General features: G+C 41.5%; 1 protein-coding gene across 1 annotated transcript in view; it reads right to left on the bottom strand.

The window, feature by feature from the left end:
• Positions 1-22,053, bottom strand: part of ADAMTS20 (ADAM metallopeptidase with thrombospondin type 1 motif 20) — a 94,327-nt gene extending 72,274 nt beyond the window's left edge. The window contains exons 1-3 of the mRNA XM_063133983.1: positions 21,780-22,053; positions 17,692-18,038; positions 5,387-5,552 (exon numbers count right to left, since the gene is read on the bottom strand). Of these exons, the coding sequence (XP_062990053.1) occupies positions 5,387-5,552; positions 17,692-18,038; positions 21,780-21,870 (604 nt within the window). The 5' untranslated portion in view covers positions 21,871-22,053. The remainder of the gene's footprint in view (positions 1-5,386; positions 5,553-17,691; positions 18,039-21,779) is intronic.
• Between the last annotated feature and the right edge of the window lie 654 nt (positions 22,054-22,707).

The raw sequence follows: 22,707 nt of genomic DNA, 5'->3' as shown, positions 1-22,707 counted from the left end.
TCCGATAGCTTTTATAATCATTTCCTGTCGTTTGCTCAAAGATTTATGCCCATTAAAAAATAGATAATTGCTTTTTCCGGCAACGCCGCTCAGAGCCTCAGAAGAAACCTGCCACCGCCATGGCTGCCAAGCTCCGCCCCCCAGCAGCCTGTTCTAACCTTCCACAATATCCTAATGAGAGGAGGGGGTGTGGGGTAAAGTACAGGGGCTTAATTCAGCACTTCCAGCATCACCCTGACAAGGGGTGGTGGCTCTAAAGTGCTGGAAGTTTGCAGGATTGGGACAAAAGTTTATACACAGCCTCCCCTAGTCAGGAGGAACCATAGAAATCCTGCGTGATTACACACAAAGGAGCAAAAAAACCCAGGTGCCCCCAAAAAGAGGAGTGGGCAAATAAACCCATGGAGGTTTGTGGCACTGGGACCAAACTTTATAGACAGCGTCCCTTGGCAAGGATGCACACAAGGTAAAATGACAGCCCTGCACAGCTGCCACCACCAGACCAAAACAGTGTTTGACACTTCAGGAGGTTGCAGAACGCACTGCTGGGGGAATGGTTCTGGTGGAGTTGGACTGCAAACGCAATCAGTTGCTAGGCAGTCCATGGAAACAGAGATCTGCCAGCTGGGGGAGAGTGGCAGAAGCAGTTTTGACTGCCCTGCCAAACAACTCTATAGGCAACCAAAATAAACCACTGTTATCACCACACGACACAATAACACACGATGGGTTAAATAACCCACTCTGTTGACAAGGGATGATCAAAAGTGGGTTATTTTGGCTAAATAACCCATTGTGGGTTAAAAAAAACTCCTGACAGATCACATGATAACCCTATGGATGGGCAAACTCATCTGTGCTTGCCTCAGTGGGCACCCGCCCCGCCAGTGCAGCCGCCTGCTACCACTCGCCAGGCCACACAAGCTTCAGAAAGGCTGACAAGGCCCTCAGCAGCTGCCCATGTGCCAAAACCACACACTTCCCCTTTGAGCATCAGTGACAGCCACCAATGACACAATAAGGGGGAATTGCATTATTTCCCTCCCTGCCGCCAGGATCCCTGGGATAAGCCCTCGCGTAGACATGCCCTAGATCTCTCTGGGGCATGGGTGGACAACTTAACGCCCTCCAGAAGTTTTGGCCTATGGTTCCAATCAGCTCAACCCAGCATGTCCAATGGTGAGGGATCATGGGAGTTGTAGGCCAAAACTACAACCACAAGTTGCCTACCCATGCTCTAGGTCCCTATGCAAATATGCATTGGAACATTTTCCAATACAAACTGAAAAAATCCTATGCAAAAGAAAATAGTTTGCATTGGAAAAATTTCCAATTCAAAATTTTCTGGAAAACCCATATCACAGATGGAGCCACATAATCCTTCCAAAGTTTGGTCAGTCGTCTTGCTGAGATTTAGACAAGCTAGAGGAAAGCTCCAGGACATGAACATGTACATTTTATGGCATCCCAATGAATTTCATGGAAGTGGTATGCTCATGCATTTGCTGCATGACGCAACCTTGTAAAGCAAAGTATTCCTTGAAATATACTGGAATACTGATATAACACACTGGGCAGTATCCAATTAGGCCATTGCACAAGCCACCCTTCCCACTGATTCCACAGTACAACTGAGATGCCTTGCTTGTGCGATGGAGATTTAATGCTTCCTATAGGAAGCCCTGAAATGAGCAGAAATTATTATTATTATTATTATTATTATTATTATTATTATTATTTCTTACCGACCTCTCCCTTTGGATCAAGGCGGGGAACAACATTAGTACAACAATACAATATAAATCAAATACATAAAATTAATTAAAAAGCACATAAAACCAATACAATTTTTAAAAATCACCTAATCAAGACATCTTAAAATTATTGGTTTCAAATTCATCTGAGTAGGCCTGCCAGAAGAGGCTAGTCTTTCTAGCTGCCTTAAACCCGGGGAGAGAGGTAAGTTGATGAATGGTCATATATGGATTGGCGACAGGTTAGCAGCACTCTGCTGACTTGCCTCATTCCAGAAACGAGTGTTTCTGCTTGTTTCCAGTTGCTCCCATAAGTGCTAAATCTCCCGTGCATAAGCGGCGGGTCACGCATGCAAAATGAAATTGACGGGGATGCAATGAAATCAGCATGGATGCAGCACCCCATTGGATACTGCCCATTGTTTACATGTTCAATCAAAAGGCCCACTTTCAAAAATTCTGTCAATCTAAATAATAAATAAATAGAATTGGTATTATGGGCTTTGGCCACCTCTACCAGGCTTCCCCAACCTAGTGCCCTCCCATCAATCCAGCCAACAGGGCCCATCATCAGGAATGCTGGGAACTGTGATCCAAAATATCTGGAGGGTACTCGGTTGTAGAAGACTGTCCTATACTACTGTTATGTGTAAGTTTCCAATAGCTACATTGCAGAGTGGACACTAGGGGTCATCAAAGGATAGGGAAGAAGATGTTCCTTCGAGAGAGGGGAGAGGAGTGACACCACAAATGGGAAAAGGCTATGAGATGGACTATCATGAAATTCGGTCCGTGCAATCTGAACTGGAATAGCCACAAAGATGATGCACTTTCCAAAATGGAGCATGTCTGGTTAGATTCACAATTCCTTAAGGACTACATCTCAAGTGTATCTGATGATCAGAAGTGCATTAATATGTCATGGGGAAAGAGAGAAGACACTTAGTTCTTAGTCCATGTGGGCATTTCTAAATAAAAACCCCGTAGTCTAAATCACTGCTAGCTAATATTCAGGAAAATCCAAACAAGGCATATGATCCACATAAAGCTAAGAATGCACATAGTATACATTTTATTCATTTTTTAACCAGTGCTAAAGTCTTTAAAATGGCTGAAGTAAAATAATGTTCACAAACCATATTTTATTGACATAGTGTTTAGTTATTATTGACTATCAAAAATGTTTTGCACCAAATCATACATTCTGAGCTCAAAATAGAATGTGTGATTGTATAAAATGCATTTAAGTGTCCTGTTTCTGCATAAATGCTTTCAATGTGCACGGTTTTGTTTTGAACATTTATGTTTTTGGTAGAATTTTGATTTCTGTCCCGTCCCCCGACGACCCATTTTCAAGAAGTGATGTGTTGGCATGAGTAAACAACTAGCAACAGGGAAATTTTATTAAGAGTTTCATATTAGAGGGGCATGAACAAGGAACATTCAATTATTTGGGGCATAGGACCTCTATATCAGTGTTCTTCATTGTAGCTCCAAACCACCTCATGTGCAGATTTTCACCTCTTTCACGCTCTCTTTGCAATAACTTCTCACTCTCAGCAGGAACTCTCTAGCTTTGCCTTGTTGCTTGCTTATGCAAAGGCAACTGCTGGGGCTGGAGAGTCAGGATAACTGCCATTTGTTAGCTATAAGGTGGCTGGGAATGGGGGGGGAGGAAGAAATGGAGATCAGCCAATTAGTTTGGTTGCCTAAGAGGCAAAGAATTAAGTGATTGGCTAGCTCCAGTGTGCAGACATTGGAGGTGGAGGGGAAATTTAATGTGTGGGTGAGATAGAGTGCAACCTGGGCTGCGCTGGGAGATTTTGAAGCACTGGGTAGAGCAAGGCATTCTCTTGGTGATGAGAAAAAGATCCTTCCCAATCAAAGGGTCAGGTGAGCCTAACAGAATTTGCCTGCCTGGTGACTGACTGATGAAGTCTTGCTTGGACAATGTGGATGGGGAGGAAAGCCCTGAGAAGTGACTTGGCTGGAGAGAAAGGGAAGAGGAGAGGGCCCCCCCACTCCCCCCCAAAAAGCCTGGCAAAGCTTCCCAAGCAGTCTTGGCAGTGCCTGGAGACAAAGCGGCTCCTGCTAAAAATAGGGGGAAATGTTCTACATTCTAAATGCAGAACTAAATACACTTTTTTGTGGTGGGGGGTGGGGGGAATGACACCGAATGGTGAGACCTGTGCAATTCTTTTCAAGGTGCCAAATTATGAAATATTCCTGCTCATGAGGAATTGCAGAAAATTACAAGCACTGTCATACATTGATCTAGAATCATAAGGCTAAAGCACATCCCCAAAAGTATCACTGCCCTCACTTTTTTGACAAGTCCAATTTTTAAAGGCATTCTGCATCATTCACAGTTGTTTGAATATTCTTAATCTGTATGCAAGCCTTATGCAGAGCACTTGGCAATGGTGCCCCTCTTAAAAATGTATGTGATCTATAGTTAAGGGGAATGCTGTGCAGGCAGAATATGTTAAACAAACAAACGAAACAGTTTTTCCACTACTTCTGCTGTTTCGACATTTACAAATTTCCATTTTTGCTCCAAAAAATCTTACTCATTTTATATCCAGTCTCAGGTCATCTAATTAAAAACTATACTAACTGCCCCAACCCAGGAATGACTAGAAATTGCTAATCCAATCCCTGGGAAAGGAATGGACACTGTTCACTAGCCAACCAAACATGGGAAAAAACGTAATTTGGCTCAATCTGGTGCCTGATCAGCCAAGAGTCACTACACACCTCCAGACTGCAAAGCCGGCTAATGAAAAGAAACCATACACTATGAGATGAACTGAAGGAAGAAATGGCCTGTTCACATCTTCCAATTAAATTTCCAAAGCCAACCAACAATTTCCCAATCTGATTCTGCAGTCAAGCTCTACTTGGTATTCTCCATACATGTTCCAGTCTAAGAAGCAGAATGCAAAACAAAAACCCAGCTCATGTCCAATCACAACAGCAGCATACCAATCACATCACAGTCTTTAAGTTGGAACTCCTAGGCAAGCACCTGCAGCTTGGGGATGTTTGCCAGTCTTTTCAATACTCACAACTATAGCAACTGTGTTTCAGTAATCCACCTTTCTTAGATGACAGCAGCAGCAAATCAAGTCCCTAGCACAGGAAGATTAGGTAGGGCTCTCTAATGAGAATTCTCAGCACCTCACAAAACTCCCGTTCTCAGGATTCTTTATGACAAGTCATGATGGCTAAAGAGTAGCATACCACCTTTAGTCTTCAACCATCACTTGTAACATCATTAACATGATAAATAACAGGCATTATTTGGGCAGTACCCAACTGGCCACTAGTGCTAATGTAAATTCATGTACGTGGCTGCAGGATGCTGGATGTTGTAGTCCCAAATATCTGGAGGGCACCAGGTCTGGGAATGCTGAGCTACCATAAGTTACCTCTAGTGTAACATCAATAACACTAGGTGGCATAATGGGATTCCCCACAACACCCACGGTGCCAGCAAATGTTAATGGCATTGTTCCAGAGCTCCCTTATGCTAATACAATGCAATTTGTATTAGTACTACTATCTGATTGGACACTGCTGTTTCTAATAGAGGAATATACTGTGCATCATTGCTTAACGTTTAGTTGTACCTGAAGTTTCACAAGGTTTATAGGAATTCTGATACAAATCTTTCTTAAGTTCTTCATGTCTATATATAAGATGTGGTTTGTTATGGTCATCATCACGATCATCTTCATCTGTTGTCATCAAAGGTTCTAAAAAGTATTCACCATCATGGGATCTAAATGTGCCCATCTGAAAGCAAAAAAGAGGGAGCCATTGGAATTAAGCAAAAAAGAAGCTTCATGAAAGGAAACCCTAAACACTAGAATGGAAGTGTTTATAACTGGAAGAAGGGAAGATGTGCCTTCTAACAGGTGGAGACCTTGTAAAAGCTAATCACAATAAATTTATTTATTTACAGTATAACAAACCCCATTCAAAATTTTGGAGCGGTGTACAAGATAAAATAAAATAAAAACATAATAAAAACACATTAAAATAGATTTTAAAAAAGCAAAATGTAAAGTGAACCATGGCTGGTCATCAAGGGAAGGCTTCCTGGAACAACGACATTTTCAGGAGGCAAAGTTGGTGCCTGCCTGACCTCCAGAGGTGGGGAATTCCATAGGCGGGGGCTACTGTATGGCATTACATGAATGACCAGCCTCCAAACCTTAAGGACAAAAGTAGGATTTCAAGTTTATGGCTGCTGATGAAACCTTGAAGTTACAATCCTATACACTTGCCTGGGAGTAAGTTCCCTTGAACTCAATAGGACCTATTTCTGAGTAGACTTGTGTAGGATTGTGGTTTTATACTTGTAGCTGCTTTCAAGAGAGCAATAGTAAATGTGAATCAGAGTCAAGAACCTAGAATTGGAATGAGGATTTCCGGAATGGTGGAATTGGGTTAAACCCATTAATGAGCAAATAACAAAATGTGTGAGTTACAAATTTCTCTGTAACATACAAGTGGCTGTATTTTAATTAATTGCTAATGAAGTTTCATCAGTCATCTAAAGAACCACTCCTCATCACAACAGTTAAAGCTGCAGGAGCCCGGCCTAGCATGACCATACACAAAAAGCTCCTGCAGTTTTAAATGTTATGATGAAGAGGGAATTTCACCAGGAGCTGCATGCATAAATGACACCTGCTGAAATTCCATTTTCTGTATAACTGTTAAAGATACAGAAGCCCTGTCCTTCTTTTCATATAGTCACCCTAGATGTATGTAATAGCTATTGCTTTCTATTCATTTTGCAATTCTGTGAGAGTTATGTGAACTCCCTCCCCACCAACAAAAGTAGCTATGGCAAGCATCCATGGCTTTTGGTAGAGTTGGATCTCCAAGGACAGCTGTAAGTAATTGAAGAATGGCTCTTAGGGAATCACCAGTAACTATGTAATGAGCCCCAGGTGAGAGCATAATGATTAACAATAACACATCTTCAACCAGAGCAAGTTTAAAGGAAGTGTTGGATAACGTCCGGTAGTCTCTGATTAGGATTATGGAACAAAACTATAGAATGATTAATCTGGAACCAAGAATCGGAAAATCAATGCACTCAGAGCCAGGGTGGGGTAAGGCGGGGTGGGGTAAGGCAAGGGGAATTGGCCACCTGATCTCTGGAAGTTGCGCACCCCCATGAAAAGCCATTAAATACAGCCCAACATTTTACAATAACCATGCATTTTTTCATACAATCACCAAATCCATACCATTTCTGGAGTAATATATAATTAACACTTTCACATAATGGCCCATGTACACAATTGTACATATCCATAGCCAACTGAGCATAGTATAGCATACACTGACTCACAATTGTTTGTGACTGGCTGGCTATGCCACTACGCTAGACAAGCTACTTCAGGTGAAGTTTTGTCATAATCTACAGGAACATGGTGTCTCCCTAAGGAGGCATATAACACTGTCAGGTCTGCAGCAAGTGAACTCTGAAACTTCACTTCAGACATAAGGACCAAGGTTTCGAAGAAACAAGAGAAGTAGATACAGATTTTGAAATGGCATTGTTATGGATTGCATTAAAAAGGAATGTCCTCTTCAAAACACAAATGACTACAAATAACTGTAAAAAGATGTTATCTCACTCATGCACTTGCACATAAACGAATATTGGCACTTTGACAAGCTACTTTTGTCTTTCAGACATGAACATCTATGCACAAATACTAGACAGACAGAGATGTTGGACGATAGATACGTTATTAACTGATTTAGCTCTAACTCATAAAGACAAGAAGAATGGAATGGAAGAAAAAGCTGCCTCCTTTTCTTCCCCAGAAATAGTAAAAAGTGGAATGTGAAGCAAGGACTCTGCATCTCTCCTCCCCACACAAACATAAGATAACTATTATCTGCCCACCCTCCTCAGCAGCTCTTTGGAGTGAAATTCTTGGGAAGTTATGTAGCAGCCTAAGTGGGCTCTGGATTTTGATGAATTCTGACTCAGTAGCTCGGTGGCCCACACAGCTGCTTATACAAGTAGGGTCTCTTCTCAGAAAACCTGAATGAGCCAAGCTTTGTCCGTATCTCTTAGAAACTCCCATCCCTGATTGACACAGCCCAGAAGGATAGGCATGGGAATCACTAGAGAAGAAAAAGGCAGGATCAGATTAATAAAGGCTATGGTGACCCTGCAAGAGGCCACATGGCAAGCAGCTAAGGTCTCAATTGGCCCATTGGCTTAGGTCCAAGGGTTTCCTATCCCTGCAGTTTATAACGAATTTATATACCTAAATTTTAAAGTTATGTTTCCAAATATGTTAATTTCAAACAGAATTTTATCATTACTATTTGTAAATTTAAAATGTAATTACTGCAATTGCTGATAAAATGGAAAGTGCAAATAAACTGTAAACAAGAACACATAACAAACAAGCTTAGCGCTCTGGGGTAAATTGTCAGCTGGATCAGTCAAATACTCCTTTGTAGAGCAATAGACCAGGACTCTATCAAAGACTGTTTTAAAGCCCACTACATAGCCATGAGGTCAAATTCTGCCTTTCCATCTACAAGTTTAAATCTCATTTACTTCAATAGGAGTTGTACATGCATGAAAAGGACAAAAGCTCTTTGATTTGTGTATACAATACACTAAATGGAAGCATGCATGCTGGAAGGATCTTCTAAGTCTCCAAACTGGAAAAAAAATGGTGTATTGCAATATTTTACATTTTGGCAATGTTTGATTTAACTCTGAACTAAATGGGTGTGCACTGTACATAACAGCTTATGCTTATGTTTAACAAAAAACTAAACTAAAAGGAAGGCAACCAAGAGACTATTAACTAAAATGTATCAGGCAGAAAAAGGACAACTCAAGACTTGCACAAGTGCATAGCTATTTACTTTACCTTCGGTCATGTTCTGCAACTTAGCCACTAGGCTAAAATTTGGGTTATGGCAGATTTAACTTCAGTTAGTACAGCTAACCATGTTACAGAAATATAATTAAAGCCTATGTAAGCCTATGTAAGCCTTCCAACATGGGGTAGAACAATTGTTATTCTCTGACAACAACTGTTCAAGCTTCAGAAAGAGCCACAGAAGAACGTGCACAATCATGAAAAAGAAATTAGTATTTCCAGAAGTTATAACATTTAAAACCTGCGTGCTGGAACTGTTATTGCTGTATAATGATAAAGATAACATTCCATGCCCCTTTGAGGTGGCCTAAAAAGAATTTTAAATAAATAAAATAAAATAAAATAAAATTATTTTAAGCCTGGTTCAGCCATTATTTATCTCAGTAACAATAAAGCTTGGACTTGGGCATTTGTGCGTGCCACTCATAGCATGTAATGTGGCTCTGTGCAGATATAAAGATAGATAGACAGATAAGACAGCCTTACAAATTACACATCGGACAATCCAACAAATTACAGATTTACAGTCATGCACATGGGTGGGGTGAAGGCAGTCCCATACACCATAACCTACTTCCATGACTGAACTGGTTCTCAGTACATCCAAGAATAATGATATTCTTACTGTATGCAAAGGGTATGTCATGAAAAGCTCAGACCAGTCAAGATGCTGGAAAAGAACATTATACCCTCACCCCGGCAACAGATCTATTGGTGTGCCCCAAGAGGTAGGCTGGTGATTTCCTTGATTATGCCATGTTCCTTCATCCTTTCTACCTCTGTTTCTACCTTGTAGTATAAGAGAATGGGGATTCTGTGGGGTGTCTTCACCAAAGTGGCCTGAAGCAAATAGGGCTAGTCTCAAAGTTTCAGACCAACTTCAGAGCTTTGTAGGGTATCCCACCACATGCCTTCAGAGTAGTCCACTTTGTACAGAACTGAAACACACTGCCAATATTTTTCCAAAGCCTGGTCTCTCAGTCTCTTGGAATTCTACTGAAGGGCCTTGAATGCCCCCACAAACTCTAGCACCTGGGTAGGGCTAGGTAAGGAGAAGAGGTGGAGCTTCCTCTCCAAATAACCAGAACCCTCATTTCTTCCTCACCTTTAACAACTAAGGAAGAAGAGCCACACCAGCAGTGATCTCTGTCCTGGGAGCTGGAGCAGCAGAAGCTATGGAGCAAAGGAGCAGATCCTGACAGAAACTGTCTAATATAAGCTACTGCCTTCTCCTTCCATGAGGATGTGCACTGCTCTGGCCACGAAAGTACAGCCATATACCTGACTCATGAGGGGTAAAAGAAGGAACCCCTTCAAAGGCTCTGGAAAAAAGTACCTCCAAAGTAAGGAAACTTCCCACTCTAGTTTTTGTGCAGTGATGGGATTACCACCTCTTTGTTTTGTTCCAGATTGCCCCCAGTCTAGATGGTTTTGGTTTCTCTTTTGTGTTGACCTTGGATCACTAGGAGCAGGAAGAAGGAATCCCAAGGCTACCATTACCTGGGCTCTACCCACTGGATAGAACCCAAACTGCCAATAATCTCTGCCAGTATATATGCAAAAACCGGATCATCCACATCTTCCAATACCAGTGGAACAAATCTATTGCCCTGCTACAGATGCTAGCGTACTATTGATAGAAAGGAAATATTGAATAAGAGGAGAAGGGCAGATCTGTGAAAAGTCTTCAGGAAATTACGTAAGATCCTATAACTGTGGCCTTAGCTAGACCTAAGGTTTATCCCGGGATCGTCCTGGGGTCATCTCTGTTCATGTAAATGACACACAGGAGATCCCGGGAGCAGGCAGGGACAACCCCGGGACAATCCTGGGATAAACCTTAGGTCTAGCTAAGGCCCAAATAAGCATTATTTTAAATGTTACTGACAAGCAGAATACAAAGAAAGTAATTTATGATGCATAGCCAACTTATTCAAAACAGGAACAAAACAAACAAAAGCACACAAGCAAAACATGCTATGCAGTATGAAAAAGATTACAGAATTCATAATTCCAAAGGGGTATTAAAAATGACAAAGCCTTGTGGCACCTTAAAGATCATCAGGGAAGCTCTTTTCCAAATACTTCAGATACATTATGTGACAACAAAGGAGAGAGCCTTCTTGGGGGTGGCACTCCATCTATGGAATACACACACACACACACACGGTACTGTGACTGGCACCAACATTGCAATTCTTTCTGCATCATCTCAACATTTCTTTACTCAGGCGTTTTAAGTGATTGATTTTGTTTGTTCTGGTGTATTTCCTGCCTTCTATGTTTTTATCCTGATGTAATGGTTTTTGTGGTTTTATTGTATTGTGTATTATTTCAATCATATCTGTACAATGGCACCTGGTATACATAAGAATGAAGAGTAATCTAAGAACATTTTAATAAATAAAAAACATAAGAAGAACCCTGCTAGATTAGACCAAGGTCCATCTATTCCAGCATTCTGTTCACACAGTGGCCAAGCAGCTGCCTGTGGGAAATCCAAATGAGTGTAAAAGCACTCACCTGGTCATATTCCCCAACAACTGGTGTACATAGGTATATTGCCTCTGATACCCGAGGTAGCATATAGCCATCAGGACTAGTAGCTACTGATAGGCTTATCCTCCATGAATTTGTCTAATTCCCTTTTAAAACCATCCCAATTGGTGGCCATCACTACATATTATGGTAGCCATTGTTTAACTATGTCCTGTGTGAAGAAGTACCTCCTTATTTCTGTCCGGAATCCCCAACCAGCTTCGGGGATGACCCTGGGTTCTAATATTATCAGATATGGAGAAACATGCCTCTCTATTCACTTTCTCCATACCACATAATTTTGTACACCTCTATCATGTTCCTCTTACTCATCTTTTTTCTTAACTAAACTGTCCCAGATGTTGTAACCTTTCCTCACAGTGGAGTTGGTCCAGCCCAATTATCATTTTGGTTTCTATTTTCTGCACTTTTCCCAACTCTAATTTTTTTTTAGATACAGTAACCAAAACTGTACACACTATAGATTTCTATACTTGAGAATAGATTTCTATTTCTGAATTCTTTCCTAATTATGCCTACCATAGAATTTGCCTTTTCCACAGCAGTTGATTGCAGTATAAGCTTTCATGACCAAAGATTATTTCATCATGAAATGTTGTCCTCAGTGGACAAAGATGTAGGCAGGCACATACACAGGTTTCCCTGCCCCCCACCACCCATTTAAGAAGAACGTGTTACTAAATCATCTGCCCTTGTCAGCATCATTTGTTCAAATGAATGGCAATGCTACCTGATTTTCTTGAATAAGAATGATACTCTGTCTCAGATGTAAATTTCAATGTATACCAACAATGTGATCCTGTAGCATCTCTAACACAAACTCCTGTACCAAGGCAAACCTAGAAAACACCATTTAGACATAAACCTTCAGACCTAGCATTAAGATTCACTTCTACAATGGAGAATTGCAATTATGCAAAATACAAAAACTTTGAATTAAGAGGGCACATCACTGGATATTTTATCTTTTATTGTGGGGAAAAGAATTTAGTTAATCTCAGATCCCTATCAACATGTCTCCTCACTATTAGGGTTTTCTGTATTATACTATCTCATCAACTGTGGCCATAATGACAACTCCTGCACAAAAAAAATCCAACTTAGCACTTTGACATGCCACAAATACAACCATGTTATTTATTACAGAGCACTCTGAGCAAGGCTGTGTCATTTCTATATTTTGTACATAATCTAACAGGCCACAGGCACTAAATTAATGTTTAATAACGGTAGCAGTAATAGTGGTGGTAGGAGTGCACTACACTAACTTTAGCTCTTTTGGCTCTCTACAATGAGAGTTGTATAGAACAATGTATCCTTCAGTATGTGGTAAATCTTCCTTATAATTTGCAGAGTATATAATGAAGAAACAATGAAGATTAGATTTGACCTGTATGGAAGAACCAAATATTTAGGCAAAGGCTGCATATATCTTAACGAAATATAGCAGAATGAGACCCACAACATCTGGAGCTATGGGGAAATGAGGTAATATTTGGCTATAAAACTGTTCTAATTACAGACAGATGATCCATCAAAATTCTTGAATCTCTCTTGAGCAACACTAGACTCTTGAAAGAGCATGGCTTTTTGCTTCTATGGCATTCACATTAGGAAATGACTGTTTTTCTTTAAATGGAGTTGCCTTGAACTGAAGATTTACTTCAGCCAAAAAATTAAAGATATCTATTAGTGTACTGAAAAATACTACACTCGGTTCAATTGTATTTTCCCACCTGTATTTTTTTAAACAGACTTGGGTAACATCTGAGTTAAATAACAATTAATATTTTACCTCTTGGTTTTCTGTCTGGACTATGCCATTTTGATCCACCTGCAGCCAGTGAATTCCTCAGCAGATCTGGTTGCCCATGTCTTACGTTCTTATGCCTGTAGGAAGCTAAAACTGACCAATGAAGTGAAAGTAAGAGAAAAATATAGAACTTAGAAAAGTGTAGTTACCTTGTGTCTTTAGAATGATTTCTAAAGTATGTTTGCCTGCAAATGATATTATCTTCGGATTTCAAGGTGTCCTTGTACATGACCCCTGTCCTTTGGCTAGAGGACTAATACCTACTGGTAGAAAATTCCTCGTTGCTCCTATCATCATACTATGTACTACAGTATTCCGAAATGTATACACTTTGATCAACTGCATCACAGTTTTAAACAATATTTCTAGTTATACTATATACTTAATTTACTCAAGAACTACTTATTGTACACTTAGGCCAAATTCAAAATATATCCATATTATGTGTATCTCCCTGAGAGCTTTGGCTATAGGTTAATTCATAAATTGAATGAATAAAATAATAAATAAATAAACCAAATTCAAATAAGGTCATACAACCTGCAGCCTGGTATAAATTGGTATATATAGCAATACAGATTTTTCAGTGGAAGTGCTTTCCATATAGGAATTTTATCTCATCTGAAGCAGCCTTTAGTTAGTGGACATATAACTGGCCTTAGTATCTATTGGACTGGGTTACAGCAGGGAACAGATATCCATTCATATAGCCTTTTTTCCAGTGTAAACACATCAGCTGTGTAAAGTGTTGTAGCCATGATGCTCTAGACTGTCAAGTCTTGCCACTGACATAAATTCTATTTATTTCAAAAACCTTGAGCTGATATAGAACTGTAATGATATATTATACCCAAGTAACTAGCACAGATAAATTTCTGATTGTTTTCAGGCAGATTGTATACATGTTCAGGGTATGTTTTAAATTTTGTAATCTTTCTGTAGGCTTTTTTCTAAGTTCTATTTTTCCCTCCCTCTGACATTTACAACATTGATCCATTGCAGTTCCCCACAAATATGTGAAACTGGATGACATAATTGTCATCACATGGATCAAAGCAGCTTCTCATACTTCATTTGCTTTTGATTTATAGGGAGCAGTAATGGAAGAAACTGTTCAGGCACAGACAGAGAAAAGGTTGCCTTTTGGAACCATTTTTTAAAGGTTTTATATATAATTAGTGGTATTTCTAACCTTATCCCAGGCAAGTAAGATTGTATTTCCCACTTAGCTCCTCTAAAGATTGGTAATTCAATAACTATTGTTTTTTAATAGAGAATTTATAAAGACATGGGTTGGTTCAAATGCAGCATCAAACCATGGTTTGTTGCTCTTTGCACAAACCACAGTTTGCTTGGTTGGGAAGTCGCAGCAAACTATGGTTTCATTGCTCAATCACAAGTGTGGACAAATCACAGTTTACTTGGTTGGGAAGTTGCAGCAAACTATGGTTTCATTGCTCAATCACAAGTGTGGACAAACCACAGTTTGCCTGGTTGGAAAGTCACAGCAAACAATGGTTTCATTGCTCAATCACAAGTGTGGACAAATCACAGTTTGGTTGGCTGGGGGCACAGGGAGAGAAGTGAGGTGAAGGAGAGAGCACACAAGCACAGAGCTTGTTCAGTATGATTTGACATTATGTTTAAATCAAACCAATGATGATTCCTAAATTCAGACATAACTAAAAAAAAGCCACATAATTTCTCACATGGTGTACAATGAAAACAGAATGCAGAATGTTATGTGAAAAAGAACAACATACAAATAGGTACTCATGGAGAACTCACAAGAAAAGTACAGAAGAAAAGGGAATGTTTCCCTCACTTTCCCCTTTTTCCTGCAAAGTCCTTCTTACCTGGGTGACAAGAGCACCCTGGAAAGGATGGGACCATGCTCCAGGGGCATCAGGGGTGTCATGCTAGGCCAACCCAGAGACTCCAAGGAACCCAATAGATGAGGTCCTTTCAGAGGATGACACAAAATCTCAAGATCTCTCATGATGCAATGTTGGGCAGTCCTGACAGCTTTACATAACTTGAGGGTGAAGAAACCTTGGGGAATCTGATGCAACACCCAGAGAACTCTCAGGATGTGATGCTGGGAATCCACTGAGTCTCCGCATCAGGACAAACTATGGGTTTGGTTAACTTGCTCCCCAAACCCTTTGGCATGTGGGCTTGTCTTTGGCTCAAGAGATGAGTGTGGCAAGCTACATTTGTTGCCTGACTCCAAGGTCCTTGGACTCCTTAATGGGGTCAGTACTGAAAGTGCAGGGAGGAATGGCAAAGTTTTCTTCCCCTCAGCTACCCAAAGTTACAACCCTGGCTGCCAAGGGCAGCACCTGTGCTCTGGATTTTTCAGTCAGCATGAAGGCAATGGGCATGCAAAGTCCTCACCCTGAGAAACTTGTTTCTGTCTTGTGAGGTATCAGTAAGGGTGAGAGGGTGTCTACCACAGGTAGAGACACTAACCAACTCTTTAAGCACTTCCCCATCCAATTCTTCAACTTCCATGTCCATGTCAAATATTTCATTGTATGTGACTAATAGCCATTACAAACCAGATAATGTAAAACATCATGTAATAACACATCATAAAACATGTGTCAGGTCAATAGATCACCTGCACAGTCAGCTACAATAGCATTCATAGTGACTGCAATTTTAGCAATCTTCCATGTCTATCTGCCAAGAAGGCAGTTTACAAAAAGATGGATGATAAGTTATAATAGATATCCTATAATGAGAGCTGCTGCTTAGCAGACCAAGTTTTTCATGTTCTGCTGCTTAATTGGAAGAAACACGAGTAAAACTCATATTATAAAGAATAAGAAAAAAATGAAACTGGACAGCAATATCCTACTTTGTGAACATTTGGCTCACGTGTACACACACACACACACACACACACACACACACATAAGTTTGATTTCTTAATTGATTACTGAAAAAGAGGGCTATAGCAATTCTTAAGTAAACAAACCCAAGTGGTAAACCACAAAGTTTCACAAGTCTTTAATTATTAATCCTGACACATTTTGAGCCAGAAACGCTCTTCACCAAGGGGAGATACTAGAACAACAACTGAAACCTGACTATTGATTATGCCCTATCAATACACTTCATAGTAATTAATTCAATATAATAAATGAAATGAAATCTTAATGTGATATAGCTAATACCAATATAATTAAAACAAGTTTCTTTTAATGAAATAAATAGTTTCTAATAAACGATTCAAATGGATCTCAGAAAATAGTTAAAATACTTGAAAGCCTATGATTTTGCCTGTAAAATTGCTCAGTTCTTAGATTCACAGTAAATATTTTTGTATCAGCATATAACACATAGTACTTAGAGCTGGGAGATCTGTTTTACTGCATGGTAATGGATGAATCACTTTTCATCCTCAGTTCCTCATCTGTAAATATCTGAATATATCCTAGTAATTTGCCATTTGTGGGCAGCAACTTTTCCCTAGTGAGCAGACTAAACTTTAAAATAAAAATATATATCCTGAAATACAGTGACCCATCATGCATGCTGCTCATATAATTATATCCGTCTCTTCTGCATGATAGGGCCAGTAGCAAAGCAAACTATGATGCAAAGGAATGATCAAAGACAAAAAGAAGTACTACTTCACAAAGTGCATGTTTAACGTGCATGGAATTCAACACTGCAAGATGTAGTGATGGCCATCAACCTGGATGGCTTCAAAAGAGGATTAGACTAATTTATGGAGGATAAACCTATCAGTGGCTACTAGTCATGATGGCGATAAATTACCTCCACTGTCAAAGACAGTGTGCCCTCTCAATATCAGTTGCTAGGAAGCAGGAAGCTGCCATTGCACTCTTATCCTGCCTGTGGGTTTCCAATAGGTTGGCCATAATAGGAACAGAATGCTGCACTAGATTGGCCTTATCTGATCCAGCAGGGCTCTTCTTATATTCATAATGCTTGCCATGGATCTTCGGGAGGCAATCACTGGACATGTGGAAATTGTCACTTGTGCTCAATGCCCCTGGCCCCTCCCCAGCTCAAGAAAGGAGAGGGAGGGTGAAAAGACCAGTGAGTAGGCAGCTTTTATTTGCATTGCCAATACTGACCAACATCAATGGGTGGTTTTGAAGATTCATAAAGATAACAAAGCATTTGTTTTCCTAAGTAGAATTGATATATACATTTTAGTAATAGTGCCCAGATAAAATATGTGATTTAGAGAATCACTGTTATCCATCCCAAAAAGTCTTCAGGTAAGGTATATACTGATGAATTCCAATATTGTATTTTGGACTGATAAACAGCCTGCAAGAATCCCAATCCATAATACAGTTTTGTTGCATAAGATACTCATCTTACAAAGCTCAGTGTGTTAAGGAGAATGCCATTAAGATACTGCAGATATTACACAAATGCCACACATGTATCCCAAAGAGAAGAATCTCAACTTGAAGGCAGCAATGCTACTACCAAAAGCAAAATCTACCTCTTGTTGGGTCAGCAACCCTGAAGGTTCTAACTCAAGCTGTCAGCTCTTCCACAAGTCAGGTCTTCCCATATGGTCTCCAGGCAAAATGGACCTGAGTTAAGGATCATAACAAACACTAAATGTAGTTCTTACCAGGCCACCACAGAGACTGAAGATTGCTGTGTGTGTTTCCTGTTCATTGACATGCCCACGGTAGAAGCAGTGGTGCAAATCTGAGGGGCGATGCCTTTTTCCAACCCCAACATGCACCTCAATGTAGTGAGGAGCAATGAAGCTGGCATCAGCACTCAAATTCAGCTGGAAAACCTGTCCATAGGCACTGAGGTGATAATGGGTCCTGAAAGGAGCGGGTTCTACTAGTGCCTCCATACTCCTTTTCCTTCTTTTGAAGTGGTGCATGTGAGGAAAAGCTTCTCCAAATTCATTCACTCGCATAGGTGTCACTATTTCATAAGATGATAGTTGCTTCACCAAAATCTCTGCAACAAACCAGCAAAAAGAACAGACTTTCAAAACAATACAGATACTCTATAAAGGCTAAGCTACCTCACTTCTGGGAGTACCAGTATAACCCAGTCTGCTCTTTTGAAAACATACACTCACACATCCTTTTCTCCCACAAAACCTGAATTTGTAGAGCACTGTTGTTCATCCTCAGCCGAAAATAAATTCAAAATATGAGCAGAACCATAAAAAGAACTAACACCAAAAGGCCTCCAAATTCAATATAAAGATTCCCATATAGGGCCATTTCCAACATTGTATTTTGCTCATGTTTTGAAGTTGTGTGTAGGGAACACATGCAGCAATGAAAGATCAAAAGGAGCAGACACAATCCTTTTCAGTTTACTCGTGTTTGATCTTACCGACAATACAAAGAAGTGTTTGCTGGATGTTTTCTAACGCAACATCTTGAAACTTGAATAGCATTTTTTTAGTCAACAGATGAACTAGAATGTATAAATGCTATGCATGTCAGGAGTGGGTAACTGGTGACCCTCCTCCAGATGTTTTGGCCTAAAACACCCATTAGCCATAGCAAGCATAGCCAATAGTTAGGAATTCTGGGAATTGTAGTCCAAAGCATGTGGAGGGACACATAATACTGAGCCCTGTTATAAATTTTGGGGGATTTAGCATTTTGTTGAATGCTATACAGCTGTAGCATTCAGATATAAAGCATTACACATAAAAAATAGCACACTGTTTTCAGCATGCATACTACTACATTGTAGCATTCATACGACATGAAATCTGCTCCCATTTGCCTTAGAGCAGCTCCAATGACATTGTACTATTGCCAAACAACAAAGAATCTTGGGGCACCCTAAAGACTAACAAATTTATTCTCACACAAACTTTTATGGTCACTGTCCACTTCATTAGATGCATGAAGTGTAAACCTCAAACTGGCAGATTTAGATACATCTGATTCACAAAGGGGGCAGAGGTTGTAATCTATGTTGTCAGAGGAAACTGAAATACAAAAAGTACAGACATTTCAATTCTCTCTGACAACATAGCTTACATCTCCCTCCACTCCCACCCACCATCAGCATGTGTATATAAATCTGCCAACTTGAGGTTAACACTTCACACATCTGGAAAGCTTATGCCAGAATAAATTTGCTAGTTGTGAAGGTGCCACAAGACTCTTTGTTGATTTTACTGAAGCAGGCTAACACAGCTACCCCTCTGGCAACTGTGGATTGAGATCAGTTATTCCTTTCTCTCTCTCTCTCTCTCTCTCTCTCTCTGACACACACACCTTTCCCAGGGCTTAGTCTAAACAAGGGCTGAATCCCATAATTTGTTCAGCCCTTAAATATATAGAGGTTCTACAACCCATTTGGCCGTGAAGCTCACTTGGTGACTTTGGACCCAGGATGCAGACAAGCTGGAGAGGGTTCAGAGGAGGGCAATGAGGATGATCAGGGATCTGGAAACAAAGCCCTATGAGGAAAGACTGCAAGGACTGGGCATGTTTAGCCTTGATGAGAGAAGACTTGAAAGGTTGTCACACAGAGGAGGGCCAGGATCTCTTCTTGATCATCCCAGAATGCAGGACAAGGAACAATGGGCTCAAGTTACAGGAAGCCAGATTCCGGCTGGACATCAGGAAGAACTTCCTGACTATTAAAGCAGTACGACTATGGAACCAATTACCTAGGGAGGTCGTGGGCATTCAAGAGGCAGCTGGACAGTCTTCTGTCAGGTATGCTTTAAGGTGGATTCCTGCACTGAGCAAGGGGTTGGACTCGATGGCCTTATAGGCCCCTTCTAACTCTACTACTCTATGATTCTATGACCAGTCACTAACAGCTCACCCTACCTCACAGGGATGTTGTGAGGATAAAATGGAATGAAGGGGGAACTCTTGCAAGGAACTCTACATTGAGTTCCTTGCAAGAGGAAAAAAGGCAGGACATAAATGTAATAATAAAAAAGAAAAAAGGCAAGACATAAATGTAATAATAAAATATATACCTCCTCCCCATTATTAGAGTTATAGTCAAACACATGTGGAGGGGCAACAGGTTGAGACTGCCTGCCTTAAGAAATGGCTAGGAAAGCAGTGCAATGTTGCTAGACTGGGGTCATTTCTACACCAGCCCGAAAATCCAGGCTGGTCACGGCCAAGTCCCTGTGTGTCCAAATGATGCACATGAACTCCCAGGAGCAAGGGAGGATGAGCATGGGTTTTCCCAGGGATAACTAATCCCTGGGAAAACCCAATTCTTCCCATGGTCTCGGTATCGTCCAGAGACCGCGGGAAGTGTGTGGGCTTCATCCTGCCTCCTCACAAGTAAATGTGAGGAGGCAGGAAACGGGCACAGGCGCTCCGTGCCCATTAGGGGTGGCAGGGGAGGAGCGGGATGGGCTTTTTTAAAAAACTCACTTTTAGCTGGAGCGCAGGTGCACTCATCTTGTGGTAAAAAAAATGGCAGGTGCAACATCCCTCCTTCCTCCCAGGATGTCGCGTGCATGTTTGGACTAAGAGAAGGATCTCGCAAGCAGAATATCACAAGATCCTCCCCCCTCCTACACCCATATGGTGTAGAACGGGCCTGGGACTCAGGAGATCCGGGTTCTAGTCCCCACTTGGGACAAGAACCTGGATCTGGATGGCGTTAACTCAGTCATTGACTCTCAGTATACCCTACCTCACAGGGTTGTTGTGAGGGGGAAAGTGAAGAGGGGGTAAACCGTGTTAGCTGCCTTGGGTTCCTTGCAAGAGTAAGAAAAGCAGGACATAAATGTAATGAATAAATAAATAAATGAGTACTTGTGACAATGCGCAGTGTTTCTCCATTCCCATTGAATAACTAACTGCAATTATAAGAGACATTTCTTTATTAGGGCTAACTGACATACTTTTCTTATGGTTTAATATTATGTTATCATCATGTATTTTAGGTTTTATCTTTTGTGAAGCGCCCAGTTTTCACTATTTGGGAATATATTAATATAATAAATACATGCATACATAAATATGGGCTACCTGCAATTTGTGCTAGTCTGCAAGTCCTACTGGCCCTAACTGGCATAGCTGATGGTTAGGGATGATGGGAATTGCAATCCAACGTTTGGAGGGCCACACCTTCCTCATCCCTGAACCATAACCATACCTGCAAATGGGGCAATCTTATGCATGTTTAGACAGAAAGAACTCACAGCATTCCTGGCCTTATGGGCACTATCCAAAGAAGCCCTACAACTCTCGGCATTTCCCACAGCTGCCTGGGGTATCCTGATAGGTGTAGGCCTTTTTTCTGTGTAAACACACATAGGATTGCACCTTAAGAAATTCAACAGACCGACAGCCGGGCGCCACCTGCGAGTGCCCACTTCCACGCCGTCTCCTCAAGTGCGCACAGTGAGAGCGACCTCTTCTCGCACGTGCAAAGCTCCCCCCCTCCCACAGCGCACGCGCGCGCGCTGGCCTCACGCCGCGGCTCCGCCCCAGCGCCAAATGCTCCGGTTCCTAGAAAGCCGCTGTCCGCAGCTGAGCGTGGCGGCTCGGCTCGCAGCTTTAGGAAACTTTGAGACGCCTCTACCAACCTTAGGCGCGAACACGCACAGACATTTACGCGTTCCCCGTTCGGACATTCTTTTTAAAATAATAATAATAATAATAATAATAATAATAATAATAATAATAATAATAATAATAATAATAATAATAATAATAATAATAATAATAATAATAATAATAATACCTTGCTTGGGGTGCAGGCGGACTTCCCACGTCTTGGCGACGAGAAGGGAGAGGAGGTTCAGTAGCCCCGCTAGCCACTCGGGAACCCGCATGGTCCTCCTGCTTCCCACTTAAGGGAAACTTTCGTCCTTTTCGCCGCCGCCGCGCCTCTCGCCCTCAGCGACGACCACGACTTCGCCGCCGCCTCAGCGGCTAAAGCAGCCCGCCGGCTGGGCCGACTTCAGAGTGTGCGGCTCCTTCATGTTCCCGTGGCGCCCACCCTGTCCCCTTCTGCGCCTCCGTCTCCTCCTCCTCCTCCTCCTTTCCTTCCCGCTTCCCCTCGCCCGCTTCGCGAAAGCTGCTCCCTGCTGTTGTGCCTCTGCCCCTCACATTCGCTCGCTCGCTCGCTCGCCTTCCTGCCGCACAAGAAGGAAAGGGTGCCAGCTTCGCTGTCTCTCTGGCCACCCCGGGACCCCCGACATCAAAGAATCTGCCCGCCCCCTTGGGGCAGGGACCTCACTAGTGATTGGAGGGCTCTTAACGCTACCTACTCGCTCGCTCGCGCTCGCTCACACACAGAGCAGCGCTGGGCTATTCTGCGGCTTCTTGCAAGGGGCCGTCACAGAAAGAAATCGGGAGCCTCGTCCTAACAGTCTTGACGCCTTGAGCTCGTTTACTTTCTCGCAAAAGACGCGGACGAGATAAAAGATACCAACGCAGCGTAAACGGACCTGTTGTAAAATCCCCTTAAGTGTCAAGTTAAAGAGTGGTTGTTTGTTTTGTTAAGAGAAAAAAATATATAGGAAAAAATCAAAACCCACTGTTGGGCTTGTATGCCTTTCACATTCATACAAGGCAGACAAAAAGTTCCCCAAAGTAAGGCTACAGCCCTCTGCGCTCTTACCTGTGGTAGAAAACCCTACTGGACTCACTGGAACTCTTCTGGGTAA

This window comes from Elgaria multicarinata, chromosome 9 (assembly GCF_023053635.1).
Source record: "Elgaria multicarinata webbii isolate HBS135686 ecotype San Diego chromosome 9, rElgMul1.1.pri, whole genome shotgun sequence".
Classification (NCBI taxonomy): Eukaryota; Metazoa; Chordata; class Lepidosauria; order Squamata; family Anguidae; genus Elgaria; species Elgaria multicarinata.
The sequence above is the reverse complement of the archived record's forward strand: the minus strand, read 5'-3'. Positions and strand labels throughout refer to the sequence as shown.